General features: G+C 46.3%; 1 protein-coding gene across 1 annotated transcript in view; it reads left to right on the top strand.

Annotated features, from left to right (window-relative positions):
* The window catches only part of ADGRA2 (adhesion G protein-coupled receptor A2), a 150,407-nt gene that overhangs the window by 63,513 nt on the left and 70,933 nt on the right, over positions 1-15,961 (top strand). Inside the window, exon 2 of the mRNA XM_083184476.1 lies at positions 12,363-12,434. Coding sequence (XP_083040602.1) covers positions 12,363-12,434 — 72 coding nt within the window. The remainder of the gene's footprint in view (positions 1-12,362; positions 12,435-15,961) is intronic.

Raw genomic sequence — 15,961 nt, 5'->3', positions numbered from 1 at the left:
TATTGGGGGTTATTCTAGTTCACTCTTTCTGACAAAATCCTTCTTAGATGTACAAAACCATGTGCACTGCAGGTGGGGCAGGTGTTACTTGTGCAGAGAGAATTAGATTTGGGTGGGGTTTTACTTCAAAGTGAGATCTATATTGCAGTGTAAAAATAAAGCAGTCAGTATTTACCCTGCACAGAAACAAAATAACTCACCCGAATCTAATTCTCTCTGCACATTTTACATCTGCCCCCCCCCCCCTGCACTGCACATGGTTTTGTCCATTTAAGAAGGATTTTGACAGAAAGAGTGAACTAAAATAACCCCCATTATTTCCTGTTATGCAATAAAAATAAATAAAAGTCACTTTTATTTTAATTTCCATACCAGGGGCACGTACGCAGAAATCAGTGGTCATTTAGTAACAAGCCAATATACTGTAGCGGTCAACTAGATTAAGAAGTTAAAAAGTTTCTGGAAGTGATATATTTAACATACGGTTTACATTGTAATGTACAAATATGTTTATGCTTTTCCTCTATTAATTCCTGTGTTTAAAGGGAAGATAAAATGTATCAGAAGATATAGTATTCGGGTATACTGCATCTTCCGACACCCATGTGTCGTCATGTAGATGTGTTCTCCAGCCACGGAGAAGATCGCACCTCTCTTATCTTGCTCCCCTAAAACTCATCGTGTCTGATGCCCAAACTTTGCACACAACAAAAATCAGAACCAGGACTGTGCTCCTAATGAAACAGAGTATTTCTTATCCTCTTGGCCAAACTGCTCGAAAATTGGTCCATTCCTTTTAGAAAACCAGATGTTTTGGATGCTTGGAGTTCAGATTGCTTCATTAACCCCTGCCAGAGGAAACGGAGCTCTGGGTAAAACTCACCCCCATCCCCTTTCAGGGTTCATTGTCCTGGGACAAAAGTGTTTCCTGCAAAGAGTTAACAGGTCTCCCTGACAGTCAGATATTCAGGGAGCTTCCTGTGAAGATGTCAGGTCAAGAGCACTCAGACATAGTTGCCGCACACTGTTCCGCTAATATTATCCCAACACGCCTTTGTTTTCTGCATACACTACTAAAAGTATTTCCGGTACTTGTGAGTTATCTGGGCGTCCGATTTTGGATCCGATATCGTATGCGATATCGTATGCGATATCGCATGCAAATCGCATGCAAATCGTAAGTACAAAATCGGGAGCCTCACAAGTACCGATTTGCTATTCATTTCATTACCCCACTATCCCCAAAGTGTGTCTATCAACGTGAACCCGAAGCGTGGCGAGCGCAGCGAGCCCGCGAGGGGCGGCGGTACGCGTCCTCCGACCTTTTCATGCCCTACTATCCACTAGGGCGTGGAGTGAGAATAGAATAGTGTGGCGAGCGCAGCGAGCCACCGAGCCCGAAGCGTGGCGAGCGCAGCGAGCCCCGCGAGGGGACGCGGACACCTTCACAGGTATCCGCGTGCCCTTGCGGGCTTCACAGGTGTCCGCGTCCCCTCGCGGGGCTCGCTGCGCTCGCCACGCTTCGGGCTCGGTGGCTCGCTGCGCTCGCCACACTATTCTATTCTCACTCCACGCCCTAGTGGATAGTAGGGCATGAAAAGGTCGGAGGACGCGTACCGCCGCCCCTCGCGGGCTCGCTGCGCTCGCCACGCTTCGGGTTCACGTTGATAGACACACTTTGGGGATAGTGGGGTAATGAAATGAATAGCAAATCTGATGCAAATCGCATGCTAAATCGCATGTAAATCGCATGTAAATCGCAAATCGGATCCGATATCGTATGCGATATCGTATGCGATATCGCATGCAAATCGCATGCAAATCGTAAGTACAAAATCGGACGCCCGGATAACTCACAAGTACCGTATTTCCATTCACTTTATTCAAAGAAAATAACATGCCGTTTCTGGGACTTTAAAGCTGTGTTAGGCCTCAGTTTGATTAGTAATCTGCATTCTACTGTATATCTAGTATACCAGGGGTTAAAAGAAGGAATGTGCCCAGGCCTGGAGCAGTCAGAGGACCGACACATAAAGACAGAGAAGTAGATGGGCGTCTTGACCCCATTAGCTTGTGTCCCCATCCAGCAAGCACTAATTGCTCATTAAAAAGCTTTAATGAACTTGTGCATGAATGCCTGGGCCCTTGAACCTGTTGCTGGCTTCTGCCTCCTCTTGCTGTTTGCAGGGAGATGGTTGGTTAGACTGCAGATAGTACATAGAGAGCACAGATGATCTGCCCATTGAAGTGCAGTGAATTTACGCAAAGGTCTGACAAGTGTAGTTGACAGTTCTAGGTAGTGTAGTGTAGGGGGAACTGCAGGAAAGAATGTGTTTTGCTTATTGTACTAAAGAACATCTGGACACTATTGTGGACTATTTGTCATTGTGATTTTCACGAGAAGTACAGTTTACGCATTTTATAATCTGCGGTATTTATCGGTGAGTTTATACATGATACTGCCTGCCTTACTTATTATGGCCCCCAAGCACACCATTGTTCTTACTGATGTTTTGTAATTTATCAAGTTCCGAATTTGAACAATATCTTAAGATAGGGAAGGTAAAAAGAAAAAGAATTCTGAAATCACCTTTATGAACTCTTTCTTCATTAACAATTATCTCGGCTGGAAAGATAGCTAAAAGATATGAAGAATTACAACAGGACTTTCATTGAATAGACTTCAACCATAATATTCAATTTTACTAAAATGTTATATCCAGTGCGATTTTTCAGCAGGAACCAGCAGGAACTCAGTTCCTGAACCTCTAATTAAATATGACATCAACAGGAACTGGGTTCCTGAACCTGTTCTGGGCCAAAATGTACTTTCCATAAGATAAGTTGGTACTTATTTTATTTCCATCGCAGGGCATTGTACAATGAAAAATTGTGTCGCATCGCATGCGATGAGATGCGACGCGATTTTACCCGATTTTTAATTGTATGGCTTCTGACCATGTTAAATGCCCCCCCCAGACCCGATTTTTAATTGTATACCCACCCTCATGGCTCATGACTATGCGAAATGCCCCCCATTGTTAACGCCACCCCACTATCAATGCCAACCCGAAGCGTGGCGAGCGCAGCGGTACGCGTCCTACGACCTTTTCATACCCCCACTATCCACGTCGGCGTGGAGTTGATTTTATAAAGTGTGGCGAGCGCAGAGCCACCGAGCCCGAAGCGTGGCGAGTGCAGTGAGGCCCGCGAGGGGACGTGCATAACTTCCCATTTAACATGGAAATCAATGGAAAATCGCGTCCATCGCATCGCATGCCATTATAATGGCATGCGATGCAACGCAATATTAAAATTGTATACACAGCCCCGGGAAAAGGCTGAAATCCGGGTCCATCGCATGCCATCGCATACCTTAATTAGTGGCATGCGATGCGATGCGATGGGCGCCGTGATAACACACAAGTACGATAAGTTTTATTTAAAGTCCCCTGTGAGTGCCTTTGTTTCTAAATACAATCTCTCTCTCTCTCTCTCTCTCTCTCTCTCTCGTAACGTATCATGAGATGTATCAACACCTTCCTTTGTCTAAATAAAAACATTTGTTAACAAAAAAATGCATCAGAAGCCAAAGTACGTTTTTGAAGTTTTTTTTAACTTTATCATTAGAACAGCATTAATAAATACGGTACTTATATGTTAGTTGGGCACCCACTCTAGTTAGTACGCTCATACCCAGGGCCGGTGCAAGGCACCGGAGTGCCCCAGGCGAGTGGGGGTGCCCCGGTGCCCATCGGGGGTGGGCTGAGGGGTACCTGCTGCGCCGTCTGGCAGGAGCGGGCAGGGGTGTCCGTGCCGCGGGGGTACCTGCGGTGCTGTGTATTAAGCTGGTGGTGGGGTCCCTGCAGTGATTAGCAAATAACTAGCGCTATCTGGCGGCGGCGCGGGAAGCGCTTCTGATTTTGAAAACACTTGCCGCACGCTGATTGGCTGAATCTCAGCCAATCAGCGAGCGGCAAGTGTTTTCAAACCCAGCAGCGCTTCCCGCGCCGCCGCCCGGCCGCCGGATAGCGCTAGTTATTTGCTAATCACTGCAGGGACCCCGCCGCCAGTTAAATACACAGCGCAGCAGGTACCCTCGCTCCACGGACACCCCTGCCCGCTCCTGCCAGACGGCGGTACGGACACAGTACCGCAGGTAGTGGTACCCCCGCAGCATGGACACCCCTGCCCGCTCCTGCCAGCACCTCCGCTCACCTCCATGCGGGGGGTGATGGGCGAACTGCCGCCCTCCAGTGGCCGGCGCCCTAGAAAAATGCAAATGCCTAGAGCTGCCTAGTGGTGGTGCCGGCCCTGCTCATACCCCCACTATCCATGGCCCTTATTCTGGTTGGTGCGGCCAGAGCCGCACACGGTGCTCTGGCCGCACAAACCAATCCCCGCCCACGAGACGGATCGCCACGGCCGTCCGTACACGGACGGCTGGCGATCCGCATAAAAATGGTGGAGGCGTACGCCTCCACCATGGTGGGAGCTGCCCCCTGCATTCGATGGTCGTCGACCATCGAAGGCAGGTCCGCACGCCCCAGCAGCTCCCGCAAGCTGAGACCACACGGACAATCGTCCGTGTGCTAGCTTGTATGGGGGCTGAGAGCTGACATCCGGCGACGTCAGCTTTCCGCCCCCATGAGTTGCGTCATACCCTCATTACCATGCATACGCCCCGCGTTTGCATGGGAACGCCCATGAAACGCGGGGCGTACACATAGGGAAATGAGGGTATGAAGCCCCTCACGCCCCTATACGCCCCCTTTGCGGCGGACGAAATACGTCTGCGGCGAAGGGGGCTGCACATGCGCAGATTGACCTCTGCGCATGTGCAGAATAAAAACATCGGCGGTACGGCCGCACGCGGGCCGTACCGTCCGAATTAGAATAAGGGCACATGTCGGCGTGGAGTTGATTGTATATAGTGTGGTGAGCGCAGCGAGCCACCGAGCCTGAAGCGTGGCGAGCGTAGCGGAAAACTAAGCAAATAGCTTAGTGGGCGCCCAACTAACATATAAGTACCATAAATACATATTTTTTCAATCTGACAAAAGCAACGATGTGCCATTCATTTATTACTGGATGCAAGATGCCCAGGTGGTCCACAGTCACACTGCACAGCCTGTACCCATTCATGATACCTCTCCATTAGCACCACAGAAATCACAACAACTTCCCAGAGACCTGAGCATGTGCAGTACTGAAATCACTGGGATATTGGCACGGATGCCATGTTCTTGGAGATCATCACATACGCAGTGGTCTCTGGCACAGTGCCATAGTCTACTTGGGACATTCGCCAGTGATAGATGTGGGACCACATGAGCCCCCTCCTCTGTGAATACCCCACATTTTCAGATGATTCATGCGTTTCATAATAAACAGGCCTCTGTACATTTATTTTACCATGCCTGAGCATGCCTAATTGGCTCATTAATTCCAGAGCATCTTTGCAGAATGTAATTTTGCACATTGCCTTACTTAAAAAATGAGAAGTCTGTTGGGATCACCATTCAGTTTGGATTCATGTACCTCTTCTTTGCCATACATTGTTTTTTCCTTTCCACTGTTATTTTACAAGGCTGCTGCCCTCCTGAATTCCATCTTTAGCTCCATCTGAATGTTCCGGGACCCGCCGTGACCCAGCATTGTGATTCTCTGCAATGTCAGGAAGTGGGATAAGTGCCGGCACTTGGAAAACTCCACCCACCTTAAGTGCAACTTCCTGTAATAAATGTCCATTGATTATATGTCTGGACCAAAATCTGTACTGAACTTATAGAGTGAATTCTTCCACTTTCATTATTAATTCTCTCACCACGGACTGTTATGCACAAGGGCTGAGCGATAGTGTCAGTCACTGGTGGTGGGCGAGGCGGGTTGGAACTCAGTTGTATTCTTTATGCACGGAAATGTCATTGTCAGCTCTACTGGGGGGGGGGGGGGGGGGGGTAATAATGTGCCACTAAAGCTCTGTTTTCAGTTTAAGCAAGACGCCTGGCACCGCTCTGGCATAATACTGACACATTTACTATACTTAACACGTTTTATTATGTATTTAGAGTCTCGCTTGCTCCATTCGCTTGCATTCACTGCAGGCCTTGGTAATCTCTGGTGGCCTTCAAAACATGACTAAAAGCAATATTAACAAGCACCGCTGACTTTATAATATTAAGAAATCTAAAATACAAAGCCCTTAACAGAACTGCACCAACATAGATCTTTTTCCTGGCCTCGCCCACTCTGTGACAGTCCCTCCCCCAGGCCTCACCCACTCTGTGACAGTCCCTCCCTTTTACAGTATAGATTTTTCCTTTAGTCCAAACCTTCAAGCACTCCCATAATACAAAACTGCTCAGACCAGCATAACCATACTTGGCCATTTTTGCTTGGAGCCACGGAAGGCATCTCATGTAGTGTTCCTTGTAGGAGGTGAAGTTAGGACCCTGTCGCTAGAATAGTCCCCCTATTCTACATTACTGCTATTTGCAACATTGTACAACAGGAGGCAAGGCCACGATCACATGATCCACCAATGTCTACATTGCAGATTTAGGATTAGGGTGCGGTTAGGCATAGGGTTAGAGGTAGGGTTGTGTTGTGGTTGTGGTTTTAACAGTAGAAAAATGTTATGCTGACAAACAAACAGTTAACATGCACATTGCCGACATTACATTGTTGCATTGTTGCCACTCTGGGTGTTGACATTCATTACATGTTGTCATTTTGGTGGCAACATTTGGAATGTTGAAATTTGGTACCAAACCCATTTAGACTTATTCTACTAGATTCATTGCTGTTATGTTGTTCTGTCATTTTTACGGGCTGGTGACTAGTAATGTTAATACATGTCATTAATGCAAATCAAATGCAAGTGGGTACAGCCTTTATTTGGTGAATGGAACACAACGAAACGAAAGGTACGAAACTGAATATTTTTATCCTGAGCCGATCACAGGTTACCACTTCCTATACTGTCTGCTCTCACTGAAGGTCCACCAAAATTCCGTGAAGTTCTTACAGACTTCCATTAAAGTAGACCAGATGTACAGATTGCCGGTGAAGTGCGGAGCCGGTAGCTTGATGACAAATTGTGACATCGCTCAGTAGGGGGCTGTGCTACTATGATGCAAACTTTGATCCATTAGTGGGTAAATATTTCTTAACTTTTTTTTTTTATTAGAAAATGTACCCCTTAGAATTAGGTTTTGATAACATGTATAAATTTGGTATATTGATCAAATGTATTAAGTATTAACATCTGACAATGTGGAGGGTGATAAAGAGTGATAAAGGCCCTCATTCTGATTGGAATGGGGTGAATTCGTCCCGTTGCAATGTTTGGCTTTGCGCATTGCATGTGCAGGCCTCCTTTGCGAATGGATTTGGCGACTTGCATAGTCAACGAGTCATTGGCATATATCAGGACGGGTTAGGGGCAGCGGGGACGGGGGTCGCCCATGGGAATGCCCAGCATTTAATGGTCACCCCCATGAAAACGCTGGGCGTTCCCATGTGTATGCGGGTGGGACGATGTGTGCCAGGGCCCTGCCCTGTCTTCGTCCGGCACTCGCAAATGAAGATCAGTTCCCACTGAATTATATTTGCAAAGCCACGATAAATCATCCGATGGTTGCTGACCATCGAATGATTTCTCCTGCAGCGGAGACATGCAAGGGGATGTGTCTCCGTTACACATCCCCTCACATATAAACAAGGGATTCGGCAGGGGGATGGGGCATTCGGGTGGGTGGCGTCTCTGGTGCTTGGTAAGCTGCAAGCTTCACAGGTTACCGACCAAACCAGAATCACCCCCTAAGTATCAGCCAATTAGCTCCTAGAAGTCAATTTTCAAACCCAGCCTGTAACATGGAAGTTAGGAGCTGATTGGCTGGTGCTTTATCACTCTTTATCACCCTCCGCTTTATCATGTGTTAGGCTTAATACATTTGTCCCATTGTCCTTGGTTAGTCTGCTGATTCTAGAATCTTTAGAATAAAGACATCGCTCGTTTGCTTGTAATCATTCTTTATTTGGGATAAATTACATGGTCCATTAATTTTTAACAAAACAGAAAGTAATAGCTTTCAACAAATACTAAAACCATCGTCTTAAACACTTCATCCAAACACCAACCACTAAATTCGAAGCAGCCCACCCAAATATAATTGGGTGACACGTTCCTCTAGCAAAGTACAGGGGTAAAGGGGGGGGGGGGGGGGGGGGGCTGCTTGGAACTGGTAATGGAGATCAGCAATATGTTGTATGTTCCTCTCTGCTGAATGTATTAATCAGTTGTTTCTGCGGCCAGCACTACCCACAATGCAGTCAGGTTGCTGCTTATTCTCTGAACCGGCAGATGGATGACAATTGAATACAAAAAAGTAAGAAAAGGTTAGCAGCTCTCATGAGTATTGACTTTTAACTGGGTAAGGGAGAGCAGCACAACTCTGATCATTAGAGGGTCTGCAGCCGAAAGTCCAGTATAGATATAAATGCTGAAATGTCAGTAAAGAGAAATGATTTCTATGCTAGCGTTTTCTATGTGTGATTTGTGGGTTAAATCATTATGTTCCGTATGGCTCATAAAAAACAAATGAGAATTTTGGCTGCTTAAAGAAAGTGCGAGTCCAGTCCTTTGAAATGCGATTACAAATCCTGAGCCAAACACTCAATTACACTGTTCTGAGTCAACTCTGAGCATTAAACACGTACAGAATGTCTCCTTCTCATCTCTGTGAGTTTGTAAAGTGAGCATACATTACTCATTAGGTTTTGCTGACATTGGTGGCCCTGAGAGCAGCAGATCGTATTAAACTGAGTGTTATTAATGCATGAAATCAGATTCTCTGTCACTGAGGCTGGTTATGAGGTGACCACCAGGTATGGTGTGACCCCGGGTGTGTGGTGCTCCTATTATTATCTGCTCAAAACAATTATGTGTAATGGTTAGCATTACAGCCTCACAGCACTGAGGTCATAGGTTCAATTCCCTCCATGTGTGGAGTTTGTATATTCTCCCCGTGTTTGCATGGGTCTACTCCAGGTAGGTTAATTGGCTCCCAACAAATGAACCCTAGAATGTGTGTACATGTGGTAGGGAATATAGATTGGAAGCTCCACTGATGTTTGAACTGAATGTTCAAATATTCTCTGTACAGCGCTGCAGAATATGTGTGCGCTATCTAAGTAACTGGAAATAAATAAATAAGCATAGCTATAAGAGAAAGCTTCTACAAAATATACACCAGATGGTAATTCGGTCCAGACCGACTGCATCATTCGTATGTATACTAATTCTTCTGACCTGTGCTGGAGAAATTGTGGCTTGCAAGGCACTTTTTTCATATATGGTGGACATGTAAGCCTTTTTGGGACATGGTATGCACATTTTACCAAATGTCACCACTCTCTCTAAACCCCCAACACCTGCTACACTCCTCTTATGCGCCCCCTTGGATCACACTCCAAGGCAGAGGAGTAACTCTGGGAGGCAATGGAGTCATCTGTTGCCAGGCTCCTGCTCCCAAGGGGGCACCTCTCCTCCCCTGATAGTTTGAATCAGTACATTGAAAGCCATCAATATCACTTCTGTGGCTGACAACTCCTCCTAGCAGTAACATAGACATCACACTCTCTTTATTTTAAACATAATATACATAACATACATACAAATATGCATGCATACATATATTTATATAAGGTGATGTGTGTGTGTGTGTGTTTAGGGGGGGGGGGGGGCACCAATATTTATCTTGTTTCTGGACAACTGGGATGAACTTACGCCACTGCGCGTAAGGAAACTAACAAACTCCTTCTCCACATCACCTGCTTAGCTAAATATCAGATTGCCCGAAGTTGGAAAGTTCCTTCTGCCCCTAGTCATCAGGAACTTCTAAATAGGATCTGGTTTGTTGCTAAAATAGGATATATTACAAGTCTTCCGAACAACACAGTCAACTCTATGACAGTCTATTTACAGTCAACTCTAGTCAACTCAGTCACTCTATCTGACTATCGTATCACAATATACCTCTCCCTGGCCTTAAATACTACTTATTTTCCTACAATGCCGCATTATAGATTGTGATGTCCTCAGCTCGCTAATAGATTTCTGCTAATGTTTCTCTTCCCCTACCGTTTTCCAATATCTCTGTTCAGGCAAGATATATATTGAATAATGTTTACTTTCCTGCAATTGCCGCAGTTCTTTTTGTTATATATGTTTATATATCTTCTTTGATTGATTTGTGACATACAATTGATAATTAAAACATATCAATTAAGAAATACTTTTCTTTATTCTGATTTCTGTATACACTGATCGCAGAGTATTTCAATTCATATTTGTGTCTTGCAACTTGTACATTTTCTTTTACACCCACATTTAAAAAAAAAGTGCAAACTATTGGAATAAAAAAAAATGGTGATGTTCATGATGGACAAAATTTTACAGACTTATGGTCTATACACACTGGGCTACTATGCCCAGCGTGTATGGACAGCGATGACCGCATTCACACCGCATACACACTGAGCGGCTTTCCCCCTGCCCGGCGCCGATGGAGGGGGGGACGTTGCATAGCGGAGAGCTATTCAAAGCCGTCCTGAAAGCCGCTCATCTGCTGTAATAACCAGCATATGAACGGCTTTCCCGGCGATGTTGCGGGAGCGCGCAGCAGCGCTCACTGCTCATCGCCGGGCCATACACACTGGGCGGCTTTGAGCTGAAAGCCGCTCAAACCTGCTGTTTTGAGCGACTTTCAGCTCAAAGTCGCCCAGTGTGTATGGGCCTTTAAGGACAAGCTCTTCAGGAAAGGAAATAAGGGTACTCTTTACCTAGAAGGGCGCCCGTCGCGGGCATCGCGGGTACATTTATGTATGGCCGCGACGCGACCGACGCGATGCCCGCGATTTTCCATTGAAACCAATGTTAAACTTTGAAATCGTGTCGGTCGCGTCGCGGCCGTCCATAAATGTACCCGCGATGCCCGCGACGCGATGCTCCCGATTTCCCATAGGAATCAATGTTAAAAGGCGCGATGGACCCGATTTTACTGTTAAATGCCTCAATCCACCCGATTTGGCCATAGGAATCAATGTTAAATGGGCCACAGAGCCCATTAACCCTTAAATGTCCCCCCAAATTTTTAACGCCACCCCACGATCCACGCGAACCCGAAGCGTGGCGAGCGCAGCGAGCCCGCGAGGGGCGGCGGTACGCGTCCTCCGACCTTTTCATGCCCTACTATCCACTAGGGCGTGGTGTGAGAATATAATAGTGTGGCGAGCGCAGCGAGCCACCGAGCCCGAAGCATGGCGAGCGCAGCGAGCCCCGCGAGGGGACGCGGATACCTTCACAGGTAGACGCGTCCCCTCGCGGGCTTCACAGGTGTCCGTGGCGAGGTGGACACCTGTGAAGCCCGCGAGGGGACGCGTCTACCTGTGAAGGTATCCGCGTCCCCTCGCGGGGCTCGCTGCGCTCGCCATGCTTCGGGCTCGGTGGCTCGCTGCGCTCGCCACACTATTATATTCTCACACCACGCCCTAGTGGATAGTAGGGCATGAAAAGGTCGGAGGACGCGTACCGCCGCCCCTCGCGGGCTCGCTGCGCTCGCCACGCTTCGGGTTCGCGTGGATCGTGGGGTGGCGTTAAACATTTGGGGGGACATTTAAGGGTTAATTTGGCCTATTTGGCCCCAAATCGGGTCCATTGAGGCATTTAACAGTAAAATCGCGGTCAATCAGCCGTTTTAACATTGTTCCCTATGGGAAAATCGCGGTGATCGCGGTCATCGCGGCCATCCCGATTTACCCGCGATGCCCGCGATCACCGCGATTTTTACCCACGACGCCCGCGATTTCAATCGCTGGCGCCGTTCTAGGTAAAGAGTACCGAAATAAGTATTTACAGAGATAGAAATAGTCAAACAACTTTGAGCTTCTACATTCGTAATTACCAGTGGTGTCAAACTCTTGGACCGCCAGCTGTTGTGGAACTATGCATCCCAGCATGCCCTGCCAAAGATTTTATATAATGGATTGCTAAAACTGTGGCAGGGCATGCTGGGACATGTAGTTCCACAACAGCTAGAGGGCCAAGAGTTTGACACCACTGGCCTACAACTCCATAAACTATGCTTGCTACCCCTATGCTAGGTTATGGTATACATGATAGACAATGTCAAGGTCATCAGCCACTAGGTCGACACCAGAAACGGTTGACATACCTTAGGTTGACACTGCCAAAAGGTCGACAAAAGCTTATAGTCGACATAGGCAGGGTCTGCAGTCAAAAAGTTGTTTGGTATGTAAAATACTTTAAAACTAATAGAGTTTGTTTCTTTTCACAGGATTCTCAGCAACAACAAGATAACTGTACTGAAGAATAGCTCGTTTTATGGCCTCCACGAACTGGAGAAGTTGTAAGTACCATCTTTCCTATCAATAAAAGACAATAAAATTCGTTTATGAGGAGGTAGAGATGCCGACATACAGCTGGAAATTTGCCTGTTGTCTTTCCAATTCTTATTTTTATATCAGACGCACATTCATTGGAGGACCAAGATCGTGGTCTCTGCAGGGGTACAATACTGTATATCTTCTAGTGCATGGGTCTTCAAACTGTGGCCCTCCAGATGTTTTGAAACTACAAATCCCAGCATGCATTGCCACAGTTTTAACACTCCCTTATAGCAAAACTGTGGCAAGGCATGATGGGATTTGTAGTTTCACAACATCTGGAGGGCCACAGTTTGAAGACCCATGTTCTAGTGCGAGGTGCTGGGATGAGTAGTGCTGACCTGTGCACTAGGCTCCTCATAACATGGATAAGAGGAATCAGGGAGTGAGACATTTAAATGGATGTTTCTTATAATCTGCTGTCTTATGCACCTTCCTTGACCACTGCGTATAGGAAAGCGCCTTTACAAGATATTTTATGGAATAAAAGTATTTAGATGTACTTCAGGGTCATGGAAAATAGACAGGTTTAATGTAAGATATACATTTGGCTAAGCCAAGCAGCAGTTTAGAATGTACCTTTTGAACTGATGGGTGGCATTAAAGTGGCAGCATGGAGGTATTAAAGTGGTAGCTTGGTGGCTCTACCATGCCCATTTCCATGTGGACCTACTGGATGCAGTTAGGATCCGGCAGTTGGAATCTTCACAGTGAGAATCCAGATGTTTTAGAATCCTGAAGGTAAAGCTGGCCATACACCTACAGATTGATTGTCAGATTGGGCCGGTTGGAACAAAAACCTGGTAGTATCCGAATGGCAGTTTTCCAGCATTTCAAAGCAAATGGTGAACTGTCATTTACTCTCATCCAGTACCAGTGTTCAGATGGCTTTCCAGTAAGATATTGTTTACTGTTTAATCGGGTATGGTCATAGGGTCGACACTATGAAGGTCGACATACATTAGGTTGACCACTAAAAATGGACAGGGCTTAGGTCAACACATAAAAAGGTTGACCTGACTGAGGTCGACAGGGTTGGAAGGTCGACACAAGCATTAGGTTGACAATGGAAAGGTCGACAGTCAAAAGGTTGACATCAGTTTTTCCGTTTTTCTTTTGTCTCCAATTTGACGTAAATCGACATGGACACCGTATCAGCGTACCGCGTCCCCTCGCCATGCTTTGGGCACGGCGCTTCACTTCGCTCGGCACACTATTGTATTCTCCCTCCCTAGTGGATGGTAGGGCATGAAATACCGCCTGTTGGCATAATTTGGCTAAAAAAAACCGTGAAAAACTCTTGTCGACCTTCCGACCCGACGTATGCCGCTTATACCCTTTTTTGCAACAAATTCTCCAGTCCCCACTGATAACTAGTTCCCCCCCCCCCCCCCTAAATACGGTACATGTACAGTCGGCATTATTGTCTATAAACCAGACATCTTTATGTAACATACAACCCGTTCCGTCTGCATCTCCAGCGTTTCCAGCGCGAACCCCAGTCAGCCGGGGATTTATATCTCATGGGCATTATCAGTACACAGCCTGCAGGAAACTAAAGCAAGGCTTGTAAACAAACATGATAAATGATGGGAAGATCAGGAGCGACATTGGGTCTTGAGAAAGGGCTGTGCTACACTTGACACGTGGCCAATATTTATTCCATTTTGCGCACGAGGGTGAAACCGTTCCAAATAGCTATAAAACTGGAAGACATAAATCTCCCTCCATCCACAAACACCATGACTGGTCTTGTTCAGAATACGCTCATTTCGTCTGAAAACTTCGGGAAAGTTTGACAAAAGCAGACTTTTGATGAATATTGGTCTAAGACCTCAGATGCTGATTGCAGTCCCTTAATGTGGATTATTCACAAAAGCGTTCTTTTAACTCTTCCTCCGAGGAGAAGCCCTCGCTAACACTGAAGTATTCATTCGTCCTGTAAATGTGGCTTTGCGTTGTGGGGCTGAGAGCATGTTAGAGGATCTGCATGATGTTGCGCGGCATTCTGGAATCTCCACACACGGAGTTAATTGTTTGTATCATCACTGAGCGCACTGTACTGCATGCTGGGGATTCAGAACAGAGCTCTGTTATCTGCCAGCAGTAAGAATCTTTATAGCCTGGCAGCTTGTAATGAGCCTGAGATTTATTGCAGAACTGTGGGTTAGATGGAGGTATGCAGAAATTGGGGAAAGCAGAAGGCCTACTTTGTCCCTCAGACCCAGAGGGAGCCCGCTTACAGATTCCAGCTGCGAGATCAGGGGGGGCCAGAGACTCATTTTGTTTGATGTATGAAGTGAGTGCCCATGGGGTAACATGCCAATAGTCTCACTCAGGCGTAATCACGCAGAGCGCACTCTTCACTATATTATTTATACTATTATTATTATTATTTATATGGCGTCACAAGGGATCCACAGCTACAGAGTGCAGAAACGAAAAGAATCACAGAGAATATTTAGTCATTCATATTGGTCCCTGCTCCCGTGAGCTTACAATCTATGGCCCCAATTTGGGCCTGATCTTACAGCTGCTAATTTTCGGAGCCCAGGGATCAGGTATACAGCGGTGAAATTGCTTAGCATGCCTTGCTGAAATATCGCAGGCCTGTGATTAGCTGCAAACCCAGTCACAAGCTGCTCACCACCGAATGCTTTATCCAGTGTATGCAGTCTGTACATAGCCCAGGACACTATGACCCTTATTCAGGTTCACTCGCAAACGCAAATTCCTTTTCAAATGGACAAAACTATGTGCACTGCAGGTGGGGCAGATGTAACATGTGCAGAGAGAGTTAGATTTGGGTGGGGTTTTACTTCAAAGTGAGATCTATATTGCAGTGTAAAAATAAAGCAGTCAGTATTTTCCCTGCACAGAAACAAAATAATCTATTTCTCTCTGCACATGTTACATCTGCCCCGCCCCCTGCAGTGCAGCATGGTTTTGTCCATTTGAGAATAAGGGCCTTACTCTGGGGCTGCAATAGAAACAGGCTGATCGGGGCCAGAGACTTCCCCTATTCCTGATACTCCCAGAAAACGGCCACTTACCAGCCCCAAACACCAGCTTTCCCAACTTTCATACGTACGGCCATCCATAAAAATGCCCCCCCCCCCAGGTATACTATGGGCAGAAGGCATGTGCAGTCTATCAATAATTTTGTCCATGTCGACCTAGTGCATACCAACCTTTATCATGTGTCGACCTTTCCATTGTCGACCAATAGCATTCAACTTAATGATTATCCACCTATATACTGTCAACCTAATGATCCAAACCCATTAATAATAATAATAATAATAATAATAATAATAATAATAATAATAATGTGCTACTTTTAAGGTACATGCTGCAGGCAACTCTTTATAGGAGGTGCCTATAAATGACAGAGAATAATCTCCTCATCCTGCCAGCTTCACTGGTAAAGTGGGCAGGTTGTGGGAGATCCGGCTTCTCTTGGGTGGGTGCAGGGGGGCTACCTGAAAAA

Source organism: Crinia signifera, chromosome 4, assembly GCF_055691185.1.
Source record: "Crinia signifera chromosome 4, ASM5569118v1, whole genome shotgun sequence".
Taxonomy (NCBI): Eukaryota; Metazoa; Chordata; class Amphibia; order Anura; family Myobatrachidae; genus Crinia; species Crinia signifera.
Note: the sequence above shows the minus strand (reverse complement) of the source record. Positions and strands in the feature narration are given on the sequence as shown.